General features: G+C 49.1%; 1 protein-coding gene across 3 annotated transcripts in view; it reads right to left on the reverse strand.

The window, feature by feature from the left end:
* DCAF5 (DDB1 and CUL4 associated factor 5) overlaps nucleotides 1-21,806 on the reverse strand; it is a 119,640-nt gene that overhangs the window by 54,257 nt on the left and 43,577 nt on the right. For 2 of the 3 annotated variants that reach the window (XM_038765506.1, XM_038765507.1), the window contains exons 2-5: nucleotides 21,181-21,324; nucleotides 20,351-20,387; nucleotides 16,531-16,670; nucleotides 15,587-15,716 (exon numbers count right to left, since the gene is read on the reverse strand). In XM_038765506.1, the coding sequence (XP_038621434.1) occupies nucleotides 15,587-15,716; nucleotides 16,531-16,670; nucleotides 20,351-20,387; nucleotides 21,181-21,324 (451 nt within the window). The remainder of the gene's footprint in view (nucleotides 1-15,586; nucleotides 15,717-16,530; nucleotides 16,671-20,350; nucleotides 20,388-21,180; nucleotides 21,325-21,806) is intronic. The other variant, XM_038765508.1, reaches the window with a different exon arrangement.

Raw genomic sequence — 21,806 nt, forward strand, 5'->3', positions numbered from 1 at the left:
CAGCTCGCTGAAGGGAAGCAGTGCGGCCTAGTGGATGGAGCAGAGGCCTGGGAATTCATTCATCCAGTCGTATTTATTGAGCGCTTACTGCGTGCAGAGCACTGGACTAAGCGCTTGGGAAGTCCAAGTCGGCACCATAGAGAGACGGTCCCTACCCAACAGCGGGCTCACGGTCTAGAAGTGGGAGACAGACGACAAAACAAAACGTACGAAGGACCTAATCCCGGCTCCGCCACTTGTCAGCTGGGTGACCTTGGGCAAGCCACTTCACTTCTCCGGGCCTCAGTTCCCTCATCTGGAAAATGGGGATTAAGACTGTGGGCCCCATGTGGGACGGGAACTGTGTCCAACCTGATTATCTTGTATCTACCCCGGCGCTCGGTACAGTGCCGGGCACAAGGTAAGCGCTTAAATACCATTATCATCATCATCGTCGGTATTATTATTATTAATAATAATACTAATAACAAAAACTATATTTAAAAAATCATGAGCTTCTTCATGAAGACAACAACCACGGATGTGCCTGGCCTCGGCAAAATGGATTCCACACCCCATCTAGTGGTTCAGGACCCTAAGGCGGCTCAGCCCAAGCATCCTCGCCACCCTGCTAACCGACCGACAGTATGTACTGAGCCCCTACTGTGTCCTGAGCACTGTACTAGGCGCTCGGGAGAGCACAACACACTTGGAGACGGTAATTATTATCATTATTACTATTGTAAAGAAGCAGCGTGGTCTAGTGGATAAAGCACGGGCCTAGGAATCAGAAGGACCTGGGTTCTAATCCCGGTTCCGCCACTTGCCTGCTTTGCGGCCTTGGGCAAGTCACTTAATTTCTCTGGCTCTCAGTTACCTCATCTGTAAAATGCGGATTAAGACTGGGGGCCCGTGAGAAGCAGCGTGGCTCGGGGGAAAGAGCACCGCCTTTGGAGTCAGAGGTCACGGGTTCAAATCCCGCTCCGCCAATTGTCAGCTGTGTAACTTTGGGCAAGTCGCTTCACTTCTCTGGGCCTCAGTTACCTCATCTGTAAAATGGGGATTAAGACCGTGAGCCCCCCCCGTGGGACAACCTGATCACCTTGTAACCTCCCCAGCACTTAGAACAGTGCTCGGCACATAGTAAGCGCTTAACAAACGCCATCATCACCATTGGGGACGTGGTCCGTGCCCTCAAGGGGCTTTGCAATCTAGCAGGGGAGACGGACATTAAAATAAGCTTCAAGCAGGAGGAGAAAATGGAGTATAAGGATATGTATGGATAATCAATCCATGGTATTTACTGAGTAATTACACTGTGCAGAGCATTGTATTAAGCATTCGGGAGAGGACAATACAATATGAGGATGCTACTGGAAAATGTGGGGGCGGGGGGGGGTGGTTTGGTTAAGAACTTCCTATCTGTCAAACACAGTACTAAGCGTTCTGAGGGAAAAAGCTTTCTTAACCAAAGACTAGAACAGCCAAAGAAGCTTTAAAAGTGCCACTTTCCCTCGATAACAATGATGAAATTTGAAGTAGCATGGGTCAGTGGAAAGAGCCCGGCTTTGGAGTCAGAGGTCATGGGTTCAAATCCTGCTCCGCCAATTGCCAGCTGTGTGACTTTGGGCAAGTCACTTAACTTATTTGTGCCTCAGTTACCTCATCTGTAAAATGGGGATGAAGACTGTGAGCCCCCCGTGGGACAACCTGATCAACTTGTAATCTCCCCAGCGCTTAGAGCGGTGCTTTGCACATAGTAAGCGCTTAATAAATGCTATTATTATTATTATTATGCGCTTACTATGTGCAAAGCACTGTTCAAAGCGCTGGGTCTTGAGTGACCTTCTTCCCTAGAGTCTTCCTGTCTGCTAATTCTGCACCATACTCTCCCAAGTGCTCCCCTTCTAGACTGTGAGCCCGTTGGTGGGCTGGGATTGTCTCTACCTGTTGCCGAACCGTACTTTCCAAGCCCTTAGTACAGTGCTCTGCATATAGTAAGCGCTCAATAAATATGATAGAATGGATGAATGCTTAGTACAGTGCTCCCCTCACAATCAGCGCTCAGTAGATACAAACGATTGATTCATCCATTTCATCAAGGAGAAAGGCACGGCACTTTGGTAATCAGATCCTCTCCGGTCCAATTCCACCACTATTAATAACTGTGCTATTTGCTAAGTGCTCACTCTGCAACAGGTACCGTACTAAGCACTGGGATAGATACAGGGATAATCAGGTAGGACACAGCCCCTGTCCCACATGGGGGTGTCAGGCTAAGAGGGAGAATAGGGCATTGAATCCCCATTGTACAGACGAGGAGGAAACTGAGGAACGGAGAAGTGAAGCGACTTGCCAAGCGTCACACATCAAGCAAGGGGTGGGAGTGGGAGCAGATTCCAGGTCGTACTGGAGAAGCAGGATGGTCTAGTGAAAAAACAGCATGGCCCTTGGAGTCGGAAGGACCTGAGTACAGGATGTTGGCGGGGAGACGTGGAAATCCGAGTCTGTCCGGGAGAAAGGGCCCGAGCCACTGTTCGGTAGGGTGGCGGGAAGCAGTTTGGCCTACTGGAAAGAGCAGAGGCCCTGGCTTTCCAATGCTGGCTCTCCCACTTGTCCGCTGTGCGACCCCGGGCAAGTCCCTTCTCTGAGCCTCAGTTTCCTCATCTGTAAATCAATCAATCAATCAATCGTATTTATTGAGCGCTTACTATGTGCAGAGCACTGTACTAAGCGCTTGGGAAGTACCAATTGGCAACACATAGAGACAGTCCCTACCCAACAGTGGGCTCACAGTCTAAAAGGGGGAGACAGAGAACAGAACCAAACGTACCAACAAAATAAAATAAATAGGATAGAAATGTACAAGTAAAATAAATAAATAAATAAAGAGAGTAATATCTGTAAATCTGTAATCTGTAAAATCTGTAAAATGGGGGTTCAACACCAGGTCGCCCGCCCCCTTAGAAATTGAGCCCCGGGTGGGACAGGGACTGCGTTATCTCGTCGCTACCCTAGCGCTTCCAAAAAGGACTTGGCACAAAGTAAGCAGCTAGCAAGTACCATTTTTTTTTTTTTAAAGCAGGGGTAAAGAGGAGAAAGAAGCCACTGATTTTTGTTTTGTTTTGTTTTCTGGGCACTTTCCATCAGCATCATCATCATCATCAGTCGTATTTATTGAGCGCTTACTGTGTGCAGAGCACTGTACTAAGCACTTGGGAAGTACAAGTTGGCAACATATAGAGACGGTCCCTACCCAATAGTGGGCTCACAGTCTAAAGTTTCCATGGGCACAACAGTGTGTATTCTACTCTGTTTCTGTAGAACAGGTGTGGGATAAGCGCTTAACAAATACCATTATTATTATTATTGTATGGTGGCCGAGTATTTAATGTGTCGACATACGGGGGCCGGATAAGCGCTTAACAGATACCATTATTATTATTATTGTATGGTGGCCGAGTATTTAATGTGTCGACATACAGGGGCCGTTTAAGACCCTGGTCTGAATCGACACAGGCTGAGGGCAGAACTGATGGAAGCTTACACACTTTATTTGTTTATTTATTTGTTGCCAACTTGTACTTCCCAAGCGCTTAGTACAGTGCTCTGCACACAGTAAGCGCTCAATAAATACGATTGACTGATTGATTCTATTTATTTTATTTTGTTAATATGTTTCGTTCTGTTGTCTGCCTCCCCCTTCTAGACTGTGAGCCCGCTGTCGGGTAGGGACCGTCTCTAGAAGTTGCCAACTTGTACTTCCCAAGCGCTTAGCACAGTGCTCTGCACACAGTAAGCGCTCAATCAATACGATTGAATGAATGAATAATTCTGGCTCCACCACTTCTCCGCTGTGCAACCCTGTGCAAGTCACTTCTCCATGCTTCGATCCCCTCGTCTGGAAAACGGGGATTTAAACCTGGGAGCCCCACGTGGGACACGGACTGTGTCGAACATGAATATCTTGCATCTACCCCAGAGGGTAATACGGTGACTGGCACACAGTAAGCGCTGAACAAATGCCTTCAGAGGTGAGAAGCAACGTGGCCTAGTGGATAGACCACGGGCCTCGGAGTCAGAAGGACCTGGGTTCTAATCCCCGCTCTGCCACTTGTCTGTTGTGTGACCTTAGGCACGTCACTTACACTCGGGGCCTTGGTTACCTCGTCTGGAAAATGGGGATGAAGACTGTGAACCCCACGTGGGACGGGGAGCGTGTCGAATCTGATGACCTTGTATCTACCGCGACACTCAGTGCAGTGCTTGGCACATAGCATGAGCTTAACAAGTACCAAAATTATTATGATTGCAGTGCATGGCACACCGTAGAAAAATAAATAAAATATAAAAGAAGAAAAAATGGTCCTCAGACTTCCACACCTGTGTTGTACCCACTAGACCCGGCAGCTTCCCATTCATTCAATCGTATTTATTGAGCACTTACTGTGTGCAGAGCACTGTACTAAGCGCTTCCCATGCTGCTTATACCTTAGTCGCTTGCAATAGAGATTAATAATAATTAAAAATTAGTATGGTATTTATCAAGTGCTTACTATGTGCCAGGCACTGCTCTAAGCACAAGGGCAGATACAAGTTATCGGGTTGGACGCGGTCCCTGTCCCACATGGGGCTCGCGGTTTTAATCCCCATTTTATAGGCGAGGTAACCGAGGCCCAGAGAAGTGAAGTGGTTTGCCCAGGGTCACACAGCAGCAGACAAGTGGCAGAGCCGGGGTGAGAACCCGCGACTTTCTCACTCCCAAGCCCGGGCTCTAGTCACCACGCAGAGTTTGGCTCCGGAGGCAACGGGAGACAAAGGCTCCTCTAATTTTCCAGTTGGCACCGGCAGAAATGACGCTTGAACGGGCCCGCCCGACGCGTGCGTCCGACCCAAACCTCCTGCAGCGGTAGGAGCTTGGACAGGAGTGGTGAGAATCTGCGGCGTCTTCCGGACCCTTCCTGGGAAGGTGTTCCGACGGCTCAAGGAGATTGTGGAATTCCAGCCTGGCTGCAATTTTATTACAGCCTGGAGAATTCCCAAGGGGCAGCTTCCCCGTTCATTCATTCATTCAATGGTATTTATTGAGCGCTTACTGTGTGCAGAGCACGGTACTGAGCGGTTGAGAGAGTGCGGTGTTACATTCAGTAGACACGTTCCCTGCCCAAAGCGAGCTTACGGTCTAGAGAGGGAGACGGGCGTTAATAGAAATAAATTACAGACATGGACAGCTGTGGGGCTGGGAAAGGGGGACGAATACAGGGAGCAAGTCAGGGCGACGCAGAAGGGAGAGGGAGAAGAGGAAAGGGGGGCGCTTAGTCAGGGAAGGCCTCTTGGAGGAGACGGGCCTTCAATAAGTCTTTGGAGGGGGGTGTTATTTGTTAATAATAATAATAATGATGATGGCATTTATTAAGCGCTTACTATGTGCAAAGCACTGTTCTAAGCGCTGGGGAGGTTACAAGGTGATCAGGTTGTCCCACGTGGGGCTCACAGACTTAATCCCCATTTTACAGATGAGGTAACTGAGGCGCAGAGAAGTGACTTGCCCAAAGTCACACAGCTGACAATTGGTGGAGTCGGGATTTGAACCCATGACCACCGACTCCAAAGCCCGGGCTCTTTCCACTGAGCCACGCTGCTTCTTTATGTGCCGGGCATGGCACAGCAGCAACCTGATCACCTTATATCCTCCCCCGCGCATAGTACAGTGCTTTACACATAATAAGCACTTAACAAATGCCATCATTATTATTATTATTATTATTATTACTAAGCACTGGAGTAGATACAAGCTAGTCAGTTTGGACCCAGTCCATGTCCCACAGGGGGCTCACAGTCCTAATTTCCATTTTACAGAAGAGGTAACTGAGGCCCAGAGAAGTGCAGTGACTTGCCCAAGGTCACCCAGCAGACAAGTGGCAGAGCCGGGATTAGAACCCATGACCTTCTGACTCCCGGGCCCGGGCTCTACCCACTAGACCACACTGCTTTTCTATGCAGGGAGCAGGGTTACCACAGGCAGTAATACCAGCGTGGCTCAGTGGAAAGAGCCGGGGCGCTTTGGAGTCAGAAGTCATGGGTTCAGATTCCGACTCCGCCACATCTGCTGTGTGACCTTGGGCAAGTCACTTAACTTCTCTGAGCCTCAATGACTTCATCTGTAAAATGGGGATTGAGATTGTGAGCCCCACGTGGGACAACCTGATCACCTTGTAAATCTCCCAGCGCTTAGAACAGTGCTTTGCACATAGTAAGTGCTTAACAAATGCCATCATCATCATCATCATCACTACAACCACTTGCAAGCCCAGAACAGGTTTCCTGCTTCCCACGAATTCCCTGACAGCCCCTAGCCTCATGTTTGCACAGTTAGGAAGCAGCGTGGCCTACTGGATACAGCCCGGGCCTGGGATTTGGAAGGCCTTGGGTTCTAATCCCACCTCTGCCACTTGTCCGCTGGGTGACCTTGGGAAAGTCACTTTTCTGGGCCTCAGTTCCCTCGTCTGTAAAATGGGAATTAAGACTGCGAGCCCTTTGTGGGACAAACCTGATTAGCCTGTATCAACCCCAACCCAGCGCTTAGCACAGTGCTTGGCACACTGTAGGCATCTAATACCCTTCAAAAAACCCCAACATTTTGAAAGACGACTTCAAGGCTCATCTGACTCTCCCCACCTAAGCAGCAACCAACTAGTCAAGCAGACACCAAGAGTAACATTTAACCTTATTTGTTAAGCGCTTACTGTGTGCAGAGCACTATTCTAATAATAATAATAATAATAATAATAATAATAATAATGGCACTTGTTAAGCGCTTACTATGTGCAAAGCACTGTTCTAAGTGCTGGGAGGGGGATACAAGGTGATCAGGTTGTCCCACATGGGGCTCACAATCTTAATCCCCATTTTACAGATGAGGTAACTGAGGCTCAGAGAAGTGACTTGCCCAAGATCACACAGCAGACACGTGGCAGAGCCGGGATTCGAACCCATGGCCTCTGACTTCCAAGCCCGGGCTCTTTCCACTGAGCCACACAGCTTCTAAATGCTGGTGTGGGTGATACCTTCTATACTGTAAACTCATTTCGGGCAGGGACCGTGTCTGCTAATTCTGTTATACTGTACTCTCCCAAGCGCTTAGTACAGTGCCCTGCAAATAGCAAGCGTTCAATCAATACCACTGACTGGTTGACAACTAAATACGACTGATTGGAAGACCTAAGACCCCTCAGCAGGGGAAGCCAAATGCGATCCCCCGATCCCAGCCTGAGCTGGAAAATCGCCGACGGAGCTGATTTCTCCACCTCAGGGAAGCAGGACAGAGCACAGGGCTGGGAGTCAGAAGGTCATGGGTTCTAATCCCAGCCCGGCCACATGTCTGCTGGGTGACCTCGGGCAAGTCACTTCACTTCTCTGGGCCTCAGTTCCCTCAACTGTAAAATGGGGATTAAGACTGTGAGCTCCACGTGGGATGGGGGCTGTGTCCAACCTGATTAGCTTGCATCTACCCCAGCAATCAAGCAAATCAAGGAGTTTAAGGTCCTCCTGCACCCCGGTCCTAAACGGGAAAAGCCGGGGAATGCCGCCCAAGTTCTCCCACCGGCCCCCACGGGGAACCTGGGGGGACTCGCCCATTCCGGATGCGGCCCTCATCCTGAAATGTCAGGCCAAACAGTAGCCGGGGAGTCATTAAACCAACTGGGCAGGAGAAAAAGCACACCGCCTCCCTGTTCTTTGGGGAAATCGCGCTCATTCATTCAATCCTACTTATTGAGTGCTTACTGTGTGCAAAGCACTGTACTGAGCGCTTGAGAGAGTACAATATAACAGACACGGTCCTTCCCACGACGAGCTCACAGTCTAGAGGGAGAGACCAATATTAATATAAATACATAAATGAATAAATTATAGATATAGACAGATATATACACATATGTGCTGTGGGGATGGGAGGAAGGATGAATGAAGGAGCAAGTAAGAGCGGTGCAGAAGGGAGTGAGCCCACTCTTCTAGACTGTGAGCCCACTGTTGGGTAGGGACTGTCTCTATATGTTGCCAACTTGTACTTCCCAAGCGCTTAGTACAGTGCTCTGCACCCAGTAAGCGCTCAATAAATACGATTGATTGATTGATTGAGTGGGAGAAGAGGAGAGAGGGCTTAGTCAGGGAAGGCTTCTTGGAGGAGATGAGCCTTCAATAAGGCTTTGAAGTTGGGGAGAGCAATTATCTGTCTGATATGAGGAGGCAGGGAGTTCCAGGCCAGAGGTAGGATGTAAGCCCGCTGTTGGGTAGGGACCGTCTCTATATGTTGCCGACTTGTACTTCCCAAGTGCTTAGTACAGTGCTCTGCACACAGTAAGCGCTCAATAAATACGACTGAATGAATGAATCAATGTGGGCGAGAGGTCAGCGGCGAGCTAGACGAGACTGAGGTACAGTGAGAAGGTCAGAGCTGAAGGCACCAACTGTGCGGGCTGGGTTGTAATAGGAGAGTAGCATTGCGCCTCCTTGCCCCAAAGACCCGCTTCTAGACCGTAAGCTCGCTCTGGGCAGGGAATGTGTCTGTTTTATTGTTCTACTGTACTCTCCCGAGCACTTAGTACGGTGCTCCACACACGGTAGGCGCTCAATAAATACGCCAGACTGACGGATTCTGAAGCTCGGGCTGTGGACGCAATGGCTGAGAAGGCGGGACAGCTGAATGGCTGTGAAGGAAAATTCCCCCGCAGCCGCGGCCCCGAGGGCGGGACGGCCTGAGGCTCCTCCGATGGTCTAATCCGAAGCTCAGACGCCACATCACCCATCACAGGCCCACGTGCACTTGGATGGGGGACCTGGGTTCTAATTCCACCACCACCATTTTCAGGCTTTCACTTAAATCATATTTATTGAGCATCTACTGCGTGCACAGCACTGGGCTAAGCGGTTGGGAAAGTATGCCTCAAAGGACTTGCACTCGGATCGGGGACCTGGGTTCTAATTCCACCGCCGCCACTTTCATTCATTCAATCGTATTTACCTAATAATAATAATAATGATGGCATTTATTAAGCGCTTACTATGTGCAGAGCACCGTTCAAAGCGCTGGCGAAGTTACAAGGTGATCAGGTTGTCCCACGGGGGGCTCACAGTCTTAATCCCCATTTTACAGATGAGGGAACTGAGGCCCAGAGAAGTGAAGTGACTTGCCCAACGTCACACAGCTGAGTGGCGGAGCCGGGATTTGAACCCATGACCTCGGACTCCAAAGCCCGGGCTCTTTCCACCGAGCCACGCTGCTTCTCCAATAGTGTCTGTTACCGTATCGTCCTCTCCCAAGTGCCTAGTACAGAGCGCTGCACACAGTAAGCGCTCAACACGCACAACTGACTGACTGGTGGTAGAGAGACTTGGCCCCGGCACATTCGTGCCTTTACTGGCACAAGTGATGATGATGATGATGGCATTTATTAAGCGCTTACTATGTGCAAAGCACTGTTCTAAGCGCTGGGGAGGTTACAAGGGGATCAGGTTGCCCCACGGGAGGCTCACAGTCTTCATCCCTATTTTACAGATGAGGCCACTGAGGCTCAGAGGACTCGCGTCCTACCCGCCTTCCCTCTCGCCCTTTCCATTGTGACGCTCCCTGAATCGATCCCGTGATCCCACGGGGGCCAGACCCGCTCTCCTGGAGCTTCCCTAGATCAGTCAATCAATCGTATTTATTGAGCGCTTACTGTGTGCAGAACACTGTACTAAGCGCTCTGATCCTAGATCTTGGGAAGCACAGGTTAGAAGCCTCCCTGCCCACAAGCTCTATGTTCCCAAGGGAGATGACCAGCTATCACTGAGGGGGGTCCTCCTCTAGTCTTCATGGTGTGGCGGCTACAGCACAGGCCTGGGGGTCAGGAGGTCATGGTTTGGTTTTTTTTATGGCATTTATTAAGCGCTTACTATGTGCAAAGCAACTGTTCTAAGCGCTGATCCCAGATCCTCCACTTGCCTGCTGTGTGACCTTGGGGAAGTCACTTCACTTCTCCGGGCCTCGGTTCCCTCATCTGTAAAATGGGGATTGAGACTCTGGGGACGGGGATTGTGTCCAACCCAATTTGCTGGTATCCACTCCAGGGCTTAGTACAGTGGTTGGCACATACTAAGTGCATAAGAAAAGCCATAATTATTATTATTATTATTTTATTAGACTACAAGTTCACTGTGGGCAGGGAATATGTCTACCAACTCTGCAATTCTGTACTCTCAATCAATCAAATGCTCTGTGCCTCAGTTACCTCATCTGTAAAATGGGGACTGAGACTCTGGGGACAGGGATTGTGTCCAACCCAATTTGCATGTATCCACTCCAGGGCTTAGTACAGTGGTTGGCACATACTAAGCGCATAAGAAAAGCCATTATTATTATTATTATTTTATTAGACTACAAGTTCACTGTGGGCAGGGAATATGTCTTCCAACTCTGCTATTCTGCACTCTCAATCAATCAAACGTTCTGTGCCTCAGTTATCTCATCTGTAAAATGGGGATTGAGACTCTGGGGACGGGGATTGTGTCCAACCCAATTTGCTTGTATCCACTCCAGGGCTTAGTACAGTGGTTGGCACATATTAAGCGCATAAGAAAAGCCATAATTATTATTGTTATTATTATTATTTTATTAGACTACAAGTTCACTGTGGGCAGGGAATATGTCTACCAACTCTGCTATTCTGCACTCTCAATCAATCAAATGCTCTGTGCCTCAGTTACCTCATCTGTAAATTGGGGATTGAGACTCTGGGGACAGGGATTGTGTCCAAGCCAATTTGCTTGTATCCACTCCAGGGCTTAGTACAGTGGTTGGCACATACTAAGCGCATAAGAAAAGCCATAATTATTATTGTTATTATTATTATTTTATTAGACTACAAGTTCACTGTGGGCAGGGAATATGTCTACCAACTCTGCTATTCTGCACTCTCAATCAAACGCTCTGTGCCTCAGTTCCCTCATCTGTAAAATGGGGATTGAGACTCTGGGGACAGGGATTGTGTCCAACCCAATTTGCTTGTATCCACTCCAGGGCTTACTACAGTGGGTGGCACATACTAAGCACATAAGAAAAGCCATAATTATTATTGTTATTATTATTATTTTATTAGACTACAAGTTCACTGTGGGCAGGGAATATGTCTACCAACTCTGCTATTCTGCACTCTCAATCAAACGCTCTGTGCCTCAGTTACCTCATCTGTAAAATGGGGATTGAGACTCTGGGGACAGGGATTGTGTCCAACCCAATTTGCTTGTATCCACTCCAGGGCTTAGTACAGTGGTTGGCACATACTAAGCGCATAAGAAAAGCCATAATTATTATTATTTTATTAGACTACAAGTTTACTGTGGGCAGGGAATATGTCTACCAACTCTGCTATTCTGCACTCTCAAACGCTCTGTGCCTCAGTTACCTCATCTGTAAAATGGGGATTAAGATTGTGAGCCCCACATGGGACAACCTGATCACCTTGTATCCTCCCCAGCGCTTAGAACAGTGCTTTGCACATAGTAAAAGCTTAACAGATACCAAAATTATTATTATTATTGAGTACTTACTGCGTCCAGAGCACTGTATTAAAGCAGTTGGGAGAGTACAATCGAACAACATAGGAGACATTCCCTGCCCACAATGAGTTTACAGTCTAGAGAAGACGACAGACATTAATATAAATAAATAAATTACAGATATGCACACAAGTGCTTTGGGGCTGAGGGGGGGAGATGAATAAAGGGAGCAAATCTGGGTGACGCAGAAGGGAGTGGAAGAAGAGGAAAGGGGGGCTTAATCACGGAAGGCCTCTTGGAAGAGCTGTGCCTTCACTAAGGCTCTCCCAAGCGCTTAGTGCAGTGTTCTGCACACAGTTAGTGCTCAACAAATACCACTGATTGAGGGGCACTGCAATGGATATCATCATCAATCGTATTTATTGAGCGCTTACTATGTGCAGAGCACTGTACTAAGCGCTTGGGAAGTACAAATTGGCAACATATAGAGACAGTCCCTACCCAACAGTGGGCTCACAGTCTAAAAGACTGGATATGACTGAAAAAGCAGCAAGCGGAGAGAGCAGCCCCTTCAGGGCATCAACTTCACCACCCCCTCTAGACTATGAGCTCGTTGTGGGCAGGAAATGTGTCTGCTTATTGCTATAGTGTACTCTCCTGAGCGCTTAGTACAGCGCTCAGCATATAGTAAGTGCTCAATAAATGCGACTGAATGAATGAATGAATTGCCCACCAAAGGTGCTTTAAGTGACGGTCCTCAGGGGCTGCTCTGGGTTTGACATTTACGAAACTGGCCTCCACTACCCTGCAGTAATAACATCCAGCAGAAGATTAGAAAATGAGGGAGGTGGGTTTTTTTTTTTTCCTTTTCTCCTCCTCCACCAGGAGCACCTAAACGAGCCGGCCCCTCTCTCGGCGGCCCTGTCAGGGGCGCGGCGGGCCGCTTGGTCCCCCCTTCGGGATATCGTCAGCATCGGGGAACGGGCCTCACCTCCCCTCATCGCCCACGGTTCGGGTGACGTCAGAAATTCCTCAGACTTTCCGCTGGGGTTTTAGATCGTAGCCTCCTTTTCCAGCTGCCAGCGAACAACTGTGCACCGAGCTGAGGCATTCATCATCACAAAAACGGGAGGCGGGGGAGGATCGCAGCTCCCCTTTTCTCCCCCATCAGCCGTCCGGCTGGGTGCCAGAGGGACCGAAGCCCTCACACCTTCCGGAGTTGCTCGTTAAAACTGCCCAGAGGATGTGTCTGGCACATTGTACTCTCCCAAGCGCTTAGTACAGTGCTCTGCACACAGTAAGTGCTCAATACACCTGATTGACTGAATGAGGTGACAGAGGTGAAGCTCACTGGTGCCAGGGTACTGAGGTGGGGGCCTGAAGGGCCTTCTAGACTGTGAGCCTGTTGTTGGGTAGGGACCGTCTCTATATGTAGCCGACTTGTACTTCCCAAGCGCTTAGTACAGTGCTCTGCACACAGTAAGCACTCAATAAATACGATTAAATGAATGAATGAATGGGCCTCGCTTAGGGTCAGTCAGCAAACAGAGAAGCCAGATCCCAATCCACAGAGGAGCTGGGACCAGGTCTCCATATCCCGGGGCTAAATTCCGGACCCGACCCCTCAGGAGACATGGGACACTCTGATACCCCCACCCTGATTTGTTCCCTTTATTCACCCCTCCCTCCGCCCCAGAGCACTTATGTACATAGCCATAATTTCTCTATACTAATGTCCAAACTGTAAGCTCATTGTAGGTAACAATAATAATAAAAATGATGGCATTTATTAAGCGCTTACTGTGTGCAAAGCACTGTTTTAAGCACTGGGGAGATACAAGGTGATCAGGTTGTCCCACGTGGGGCTCACAGTCTTAATCCCCATTTTACAGATGAGGTAACTGAGGCCCAGAGAAGTGAAGTGACTTGCCCAAAGTCACACAGCTGACAAGTGGAGGAGCCAGGATTCGAACCCTCGACCTCTGACTCCCAAGCCGGGGCTCTTTCCACTGAGCCACGCTGCTTCTCAGAGAACGTAGAGAATGTGTCTCCAAAATCTGCTATTTTGTACTCTCCCAAGAGCTTAGCACAATGCTCTGCCCAGAGTAAATGCTCAATAGATACAGCTAACTGACTGATGATTAGGAAGGATGGAAAAACTGGTAAGGAGGATATAATCCTTTGAACTTGATAGCCTCTTCTGGTCTGAGGCTTGCAGGACAAATCCTGAATTTTCTCTATTTTTTTATGGTATTTAAGTACTTACTCCATGGCAGGCACTGTACAAAGCGCCAGGGTAGAATCAAGATAATCAGGTTGGACACAGTCCCCGTCCCACGCGGGGCTCACAGTCTTAATCATCATACTGCAGATGAGGAAACTGAGGCATAGAGAATGAAGTGCCTCGCTCAAGGAAACCCACCAGACAAGTGGCGAAGCCGGGATCAGAACCCAGGTCCTCTTGACGTCCAGGCCCGGCCTCTATCCGCGAGGCTACGCTGCTTCTCTTTTTCAAAATCCTCCCTTATAAAAGTACGAATCATTTAATCTACGGAGATGGGGGATTCTCCACAAGGAGAGGCCAAGAGTTTCCTCTAGGGTCCAACAAACACCATGGGCTGCTGGGGACCCAATCTCAGGAAACGGGACTGACAGGTGACGAGGCAAATGGATGGAAAGGGCAATGGGTTCTAGTGGAAAGAGCATGGGCCTGGGCGTCGGAGGACCTGGGTTCTAATCCCAGCTCTGCCACTTGTCTTTTCTGAGCCGCAAGGCAAGTCGCTCCACTTCTCTGTAAAATTAAATCTCTGATTCTCTTCTAGCTGAAACCAGGGCCACCCTCTTTGGGGCCAGCAGGATTCAGAGAAGAGCGGTGGGAAGGAGCAGGGACTCGGCCTTATTGAAGGCCCATCTCCTCCAAGAGGCCTTCCCAACCAAGCCCTCTTTTCCTTTTCTTCAACTCCCTTCTGCATCGCCCTGACTTGCTCCCTTTATTCATCTCCCCCTCTCAGCCCCAAAACACTTATGCCCCCATCTGTCATTTACTTATTTATATTAGTGGCTGTCTCGCCCTACAGACCGCAAGCTCATTGTGGGGAGAGAATGCATCTGCTTACTGTTATATCGTACTCCTCCGAGTGCTTAGTATAGTTTCTGTACCCAGTAAGTATTCAGGAAATACGACTGACTGAATGATTGGGAGTTTCAAGGGACAGGAACAGGGACTGTGTCCCACCTGACAACCTTGTATCAACCCTGGTGCTTAGAAAAGTGCTTGGCATAGAGTAAGCATAATTAATAATTAATAATAATAATAATATCAGCATTTGTTAAGCGCAGTTTACTATGTGCAAAGCACTGTTCTAAGTGCTACCGTAATTAGGAGCAGGGAGGTGGGGGTCACAGCTGATTTAAGGTAACCTCTCCCTGCACCAGGTGGGGACGTGGCTTAGACCTGAATGGGTGGACTGGGATCCTGAACTCTCCCCTCTCTGGACTGTAAGCTTGCTGTGGGCAGGGAATGCATCTACTGACTCTGCTATATTATTATGGTATACTCTCCCACGCTCTTAGTATAGTGCTCTGCAAACAGTAAACACACAAAGACCACCGATGGATGGATTGATCATTAAAGATTCTTCCTCCCTCAACTCACTCAACCAACCCCAGACTTGACTGAATCCAAGCTCTGGGCAGAGCGCTGTGCTAAGCGCACGTACAAGAGAGAGAGCGAGAGAGAAAGAGAGAGCGAGAGAGAGTGAGAGAGCAATTGACTTCCTAGACAGGATCGCTACCCTCAAGGAGTTTACAACCTGACAGGGGATAAGGAGACTAAAATCAATGATCGAAAATGGGAGGCGGACCAAAAAAAAAAAAGATACGTTTGCAAGGACCTGTTCCTTGAACACGGAGCTCTCCCTGGCTTCAGGGAGGACACATCCCCAACCCAGGGACTCGGATAAGAGAAGTCAAGAGGGAAGACTCTCCCAGAGAGCCCTGGGGTGGAGAAAAGGAGAGTTGGCAAAGCCGACCATCCCACGGATGTGGAGCGCGTGACTGACTGCCTCACCTCTGAGGTTTCCGGATGTCCCAGAGTCCCACGCCCTCCTTGGAGTTGGCGGTGGCCAGTAACCTCGGCTCCACGGGGTTGAACATCACGCTGTGGAAAGCGGATGGGTAGTTTGCCAGGCAGAAGGGCTCTGTGGAAAAATGGCCAATTAGTTGGTTCGTGCTGCCGCTGTTCTTTCTGCTACACACCGGGTTGTGTCTCTGCCGGGTTTTTTGGCTGTTCTTTTCTGTTTTAATGGTATTTGTTAAGCTCTTACGATGTGCCGGACACCGTGGCCCAGCTGCTGTGACCCGAGGCAAGCAGGACCACCTCCTTTCTGAGACCCGGCCCCCTGCTTTTGGTTCCCATGGGCCATCAGGGTTCCCCCTCGGCTCACTCGCCACGCAGGACCCCAACTATTCCACCCCGAGCCGCATTTTCCTAACGACGTACTTGGGGCTGGGCACCGATCCGGCTGCAGGACGGTGGAGAGGGGCAAGGGAGAGCTTTTACAGGCAACGTGTCTGCTCATCTGTTGGACTGGGCTCTCCCAAGAGCTTACTACAGTGCTCTTCACATAGTAAGCGCTCAATAAATAGCATTGATTGATTTACATTCTCTGCTGCTTAGTTCAGGGCTTGGCATTTAGTGCGCATTTAAATGCTATGATGATCTTAAGCGCTATGTGCCAGGCATTGTTCTAAGCGCTGGAGGAGATACAAGCTAATCAGGTTGGACAAAGCCTGTGTCCTAACGTGGGGCTCACAGTCTTAACCCCATTTTCCAGATGATGGAACTGAGGCCTGGAGAAGTGGAAGTGGACTCGGACAAGGTCACACAGCAGACCAGTTGGGATCAGAACCCAGGTCCTTCTGATTTCCCGGGCCCGGGCTCTCTCTGTTAGGCCTGGGGGTGTATGACTGATCGGTTGATAGATCCTGATCCTTTAGGCCCGCGGCCCTCACCTCCGTGGGGAGACTCTCGGATGTCCCAGATGAGGACCCGACCGTCGTCCGACGAACTGGCGAACACATTGTCGTTCACCGGGCTCACCGAAAGGCCGTACACTGCGTCTTCGTGAGCAAACACATCCAAGGTCTCGCTGCTGGGAGATGGAGAGCGGCAGAGAACCCCAAAGACAGAGAGAGAGAAAGAGACCCAAACAAACACAGATTTTTCTCCTCTCCTGCTGGGCACATAGACTTATTTTTTTTTTTAAACGTTACCGAAAGTTAGGCAGGACTAGGCCATAAAAGCATAAAATTTCACTGACCTTTCCTGAAGTGGCTCAGGCCAAGCCTTGCCCACTTACCTCTTCAAGGGGGCGGAGAGGGGGATTGAAATTGGGAATTCAGCCAATACGGTGGCACGTTCCAGTCCCCCTGTCCCATTTTGGGGGCGGAGGGGGGAGCTGAGATCTGGGGGTGGAGGTGGGAGAGCACGAGAGGAGTTTAGGCCTTTGGGAATTGGCAGAGCATGGAGGGGCGGGCCTGATTCCTGGCCTTGGAAATCCAGCCGGAAACACTTCTGACCCAAGTTTCTCCCTCTCTGCCTCTAAGTTCTACCTGGCATAAAAATCAATCAGTCACTGGCATTTACTGAGAGATTACTAGGTGGAGAGCAATCAATCAATCGTATTTACTGAGCGCTTACTGTGTGCACAGCACTGTACTAAGCGCTTGGGAAGTACAAGCTGGCAACATATAGAGACAGTCCCTACCCAACAGTGGGCTCACAGTCTAGAAGGGGGAGACAAAACCAAACATACTAACAAAATAAAATAGAATAGATAGGTACAAGTAAAATAAATAAATAAATAAATAGAGTAATAAATAGAGTAATAAGCACTTGGGAAAGTACACTACAACAGAATTAGCAGACACATTCCCTGCCCACAACAAGCTTACAGTCCAGACAGTGCCTGGGAGCGATGTATTTACCGAGTGCTTACCATGTGCAGAGAACTGTACTAAGCAGCTGGAAGAGTACAATACAAAAGAATTAGCAGATGCACTCCCTGCTCACTTTTACAGAGGGGGTGGGGAGGGGGGTTGTTAATTTGGGAATAATTTTGGCTTAGGTCGTCTCTATATGTTGCCCAATTTGTAGTTCCCAAGTGCTTAGTACAGTGCTCTGCACACAGTAAGCGCTCAATAAATACGATTGATTGAATGAATGAATGAATGAATGAAAACTCTGGTTTCTCAGGGTTCCCCAAACAGCCAAGCCTGGCTCTAATCGCATGACCCAGCAGTTGACTCCAAACACCTCCAGATGCCACAAATCTCTCCTCCAGGATTTTTTTTATGGTAATTATTCTGCGCTTACTGTGTGATAGGCACTGTTCTAAGCGCTGGGGCAGATTCAAAGTAATCAGACTGGACGTAGTCCCTGTCCCACCCGGGGCTCACGATCTTAATCCCCATTCGACAGATGAGGTGACCGAGGCCCGGAGAAGTCAAATGGTTTTGGGTGGCGATTTCTCCAACTGTGCTTCTAATTAAATCCGGATTGCTGATCCGCCGTCAAGGCTCAAGCAGCCTCGTTAATAGAAGCATGAGAGGAATTTTGTTGTACTGTACTCGTGCAAGCGCTTAGTAAAGTGCTTTGCACATAGCAGGCACTCAATAAAAACCACTGATTGTCTGTGTTCCTAAATCCGGACCGTCCCTTAATACTTTTAAATACTTGATGAGCAGTGTGGCCAAGAGGATTGAGCATACGTCTGGGAGTCAGAAGGACCTGGGTTCTAATCCCGACTCCAACACCCCTCTGCTACGGGATCTTCGGCGAGTCACTTCAGTTCTCTGTGCCTCAGTTACCTCAACTGTAAAAGGGGGATTAAGACTGTAAGCCCTGTGTGGGGCAGGAACGGTGTCCAACCTGATTGAGTTGTTTCTACCCCACCATTTAGTTTAGTTCCTGGCACACAGAAAGCACTTAACAAATAAAATAGAGGATGGTTGGTTCCGGTTTATGGGTATGTATGGGCAGGTGGCCATCCAGAGTCGATCCGGAATGGTGAACCCAACCTCCTGGGATTCTAACACTAACCCCTGCTAATTCCCATTTGAATCCCGGCTCCGCCACAGGTCTGCTGTGTGGCCTTTTTTAATGATGACATTTATTAAGCGCTTACTATGTGCAAAGCACTGTTCTAAGCACTGGGGAGATTACAAGGTGAACAGGTTGTCCTACGGGGGGCTCACAGTCTTAATCCCCATTTTACAGATGAGGTAACTGAGGCCCAGAGAAGTTAAGTGACTTGCCCAGCTGACAATTGGCGGAGCCAGGATTTGAACCCATGACCTCTGACTCCAGAGACTGGGCTCTTTCCACTGAGCCACGCTGCTTCTCTAGCCCATGCTGCTTCTCTTGCCTTGTGCAAGTCACTTCACTTTCTCTCTGCCTCAGTTACCTCATCTGCAAAATGGGGATTAAGACTGTGAACCCCGTGTCGGGGAGGGACTGTGTCTGACCTGATTAGCCTGTATCAACCCCAGCGTTTAGTACAGTGCCTGGAACATAGTAAAAGCGCTTAACAAATACCACTTTAAAAAAAAATAAAGGATGGTTGATCTTGGTCCTGGTTTGTAAATAAATATGGGTAGATCGCCACCAAAAGCCAATCCAGAGTGGTGAACTCCTACCTCCCAGGATTCTAGCAGTATTCCCTGTTAATTCCCTTTGTCCACCATCTGACTGTCTCTATATGTTGCCAACTTGTACTTCCCAAGCGCTTAGTACAGTGCTCTGCACACAGTAAGCGCTCAATAAATACAATTGATGATGATGATCTGAGCTAAATTAGAAAAAAGACATTTAAAAAAAAAGCTCCTCAGCAAGCTGAATCATGTTTGTGCTTGTGGACTCCGGGAGGAAGACTTCCTGGGGTGCAGGTGTGAACCACCTCCTTATCTGGCAGAGGAGGGGACTCGAAACGTGCAGTTCCCTTTGGCTTGCAACTCCCTGTCACGACGAGGAATCTCACGCTTCCCCATCCCGCAGCCTCTGGATCCTGGGATACAATCATCCGCGGTGGTGGGCGGGCTCAGAATCGCACACAGTAAGCACTCGACAAATACGATGGATTGCTGAATGACATCTGAACTGTAGACGGAATGACCCTGCCAGCTGTGTGCAACTGTCAGGAGGACCATTTTCTTATGGTATTTGTGAAGCGTTTAACTATGTGCCAGGCACTGTACTAAGCAACGAGATAGATACAAGATAATCAGGTTGGACTCCAGCCCGGTCCCACACAGGGCTCACGGCCTTAATCCCCATTTTCCAGGTGAGGTAACCGAGGCCCCGAGAAGTGCTTGACTTGCCCAAGGTCCTATACAGCGGACAAGTGGCGGGGTGGGATTAGAACCCAGGTCCTTCTGACCCCCAGGCCCGTGCTCTTTCCACTGGGCCACACTGCTTGTAATCCCTAGGCTTCGACTAGTACAGTGCTCTGCTCACAGTACGCGCTCAGTAAATACAACTGACTGAAGTTGTGAGGGAGGGGGCAGAGACATGGGGAGAAGAGGCTCTATACTGGTCTCCCCCAAATAACGGAGTCATGGTTAATATTATTCTTAAGCCCTTCATCGAAATAAAACTAAATTCTGAAACTGAACTGTTTAAAATGGTTTCTTCCTTAAAAAAAAAAAAGGCCGTAGTCAAGCCCACAAATAATCAAAAGCATGTCGCTATTTTTTTCCCAGACTGGAGGAGAGACTTGTCTCCAGTGACGTACAAAATACCGTAACCAGCTCCACACAGGACCAACATAGTTACCTTTCAACATCATGGAGGATAACTTGCTCATCATTTCCTAAAGAGGAAACAAAAGCAGTCAGTCAGTCAATTGCATTTATTGAGCGCTTACTGTGCGCAGGGCACTGAACTAAGCACTTGGGAGAGTACAACGACGGACCCATTTCCCACCCACACTGAGCTTACATGGCTAGAGGGGGAGACAGATAAATAAATAAATTTTAGATAGGTACGTAAGCGCTGTGGGGCTGGGAGGGGAGATGAATCTTGGGGGCAAGTCAGAGTGAGGCAGAAGGGAGCGGGAGAAGAGGAAAGGAGGGAAGGAAAGCAGGAGTCAATAGGTGATAACGCAGCTCTGCCCACTGTCCCCCTTCACCCACTCATCCGAAGTTCTTCCAGCTCAAGATCGGAAGCCAGGCGTCTAATAATAATAATAATAACTGGTATTTGTTAAGTGCTTACTATGTGCCAAGCACTGTACTAAGAGCTAGGGTGGATACAAGCAAATGTGGGCCATGTGGGTCACACAGCCTCAATCCCCATTTGACAGACGAGGGAAATGAGGCCCAGAGAAGTGAAGTGACTTGGCCAAGGTCACTCAGCAGGCAAGCGGCAGAGCCGGCACCAGAACCGATGACCTTCTGATTCCCCGGCCTGGGCTCTAGCCGCGACGCTGGGCTGCTTCTCTGCACGAAAGCCCGCCCGTTCAGGAGCCAGGTGACGAGGGGCTGGTAATCTGGATCTGGACACGAGACCCCCCCACACCCAGGGAAACCTGCTGTGAGCTTCCCGGCCGGAGGCCGGACGCCGGACGGCTTCCCGGGAAGCAGCGTCTCCCCGCCGCCGCTCACCTCCGGAGAACACCTTGGTGTTTCCGCTGTTGAAGGCCAGGCAGAAGATGTTTGAATGATGCTCTCCTTTCAGCTGGATGGGCTTCACCTTGGAGTGGATGGCTTGTTCCATGTGCCACAGAAGAACCCGGCGGTCATCTCCTCCTGCCCGGACAGACACACAGACAGGGAGAAAGAGAGAGAGAGATATCAATCAATCAATGGTATTTATTCCCCTCGACTGTAAGTTCCTGGTGGGCAGGGAATGTGTCTTCCAACTCTGTGAAACTGTTACACTGTACTCTCCCAGGCACTTAGTACAGTGCTCTGCACAAAATAATAATTGTGTTATTTGTTAATCAATCACATTTATTGAGCACTTACTGTGTGTACAGCACTGTACTAAGCGCTTGGGAAGTACAAGTCGGCAACATATAGAGACAGTCCCTACCCAACAGTGGGCTCACAGTCTAAAAGGTGGGGGGGGGGGGGGGGGGGGGACAGAGAACAAAACCAAACATACTAACAAAATAAAATAAATAGAATAGATATGTACAAGTAAAATAGAGTAATAAATATGTACATAATCAATCACATTTATTGAGCACTTACTGTGTGTAGAGCACTGTACTAAGCGCTTGGGAAGT

The sequence above is a fragment of the Tachyglossus aculeatus genome, chromosome 23 (genome assembly GCF_015852505.1).
Source record: "Tachyglossus aculeatus isolate mTacAcu1 chromosome 23, mTacAcu1.pri, whole genome shotgun sequence".
Lineage (NCBI taxonomy): Eukaryota > Metazoa > Chordata > Mammalia > Monotremata > Tachyglossidae > Tachyglossus > Tachyglossus aculeatus.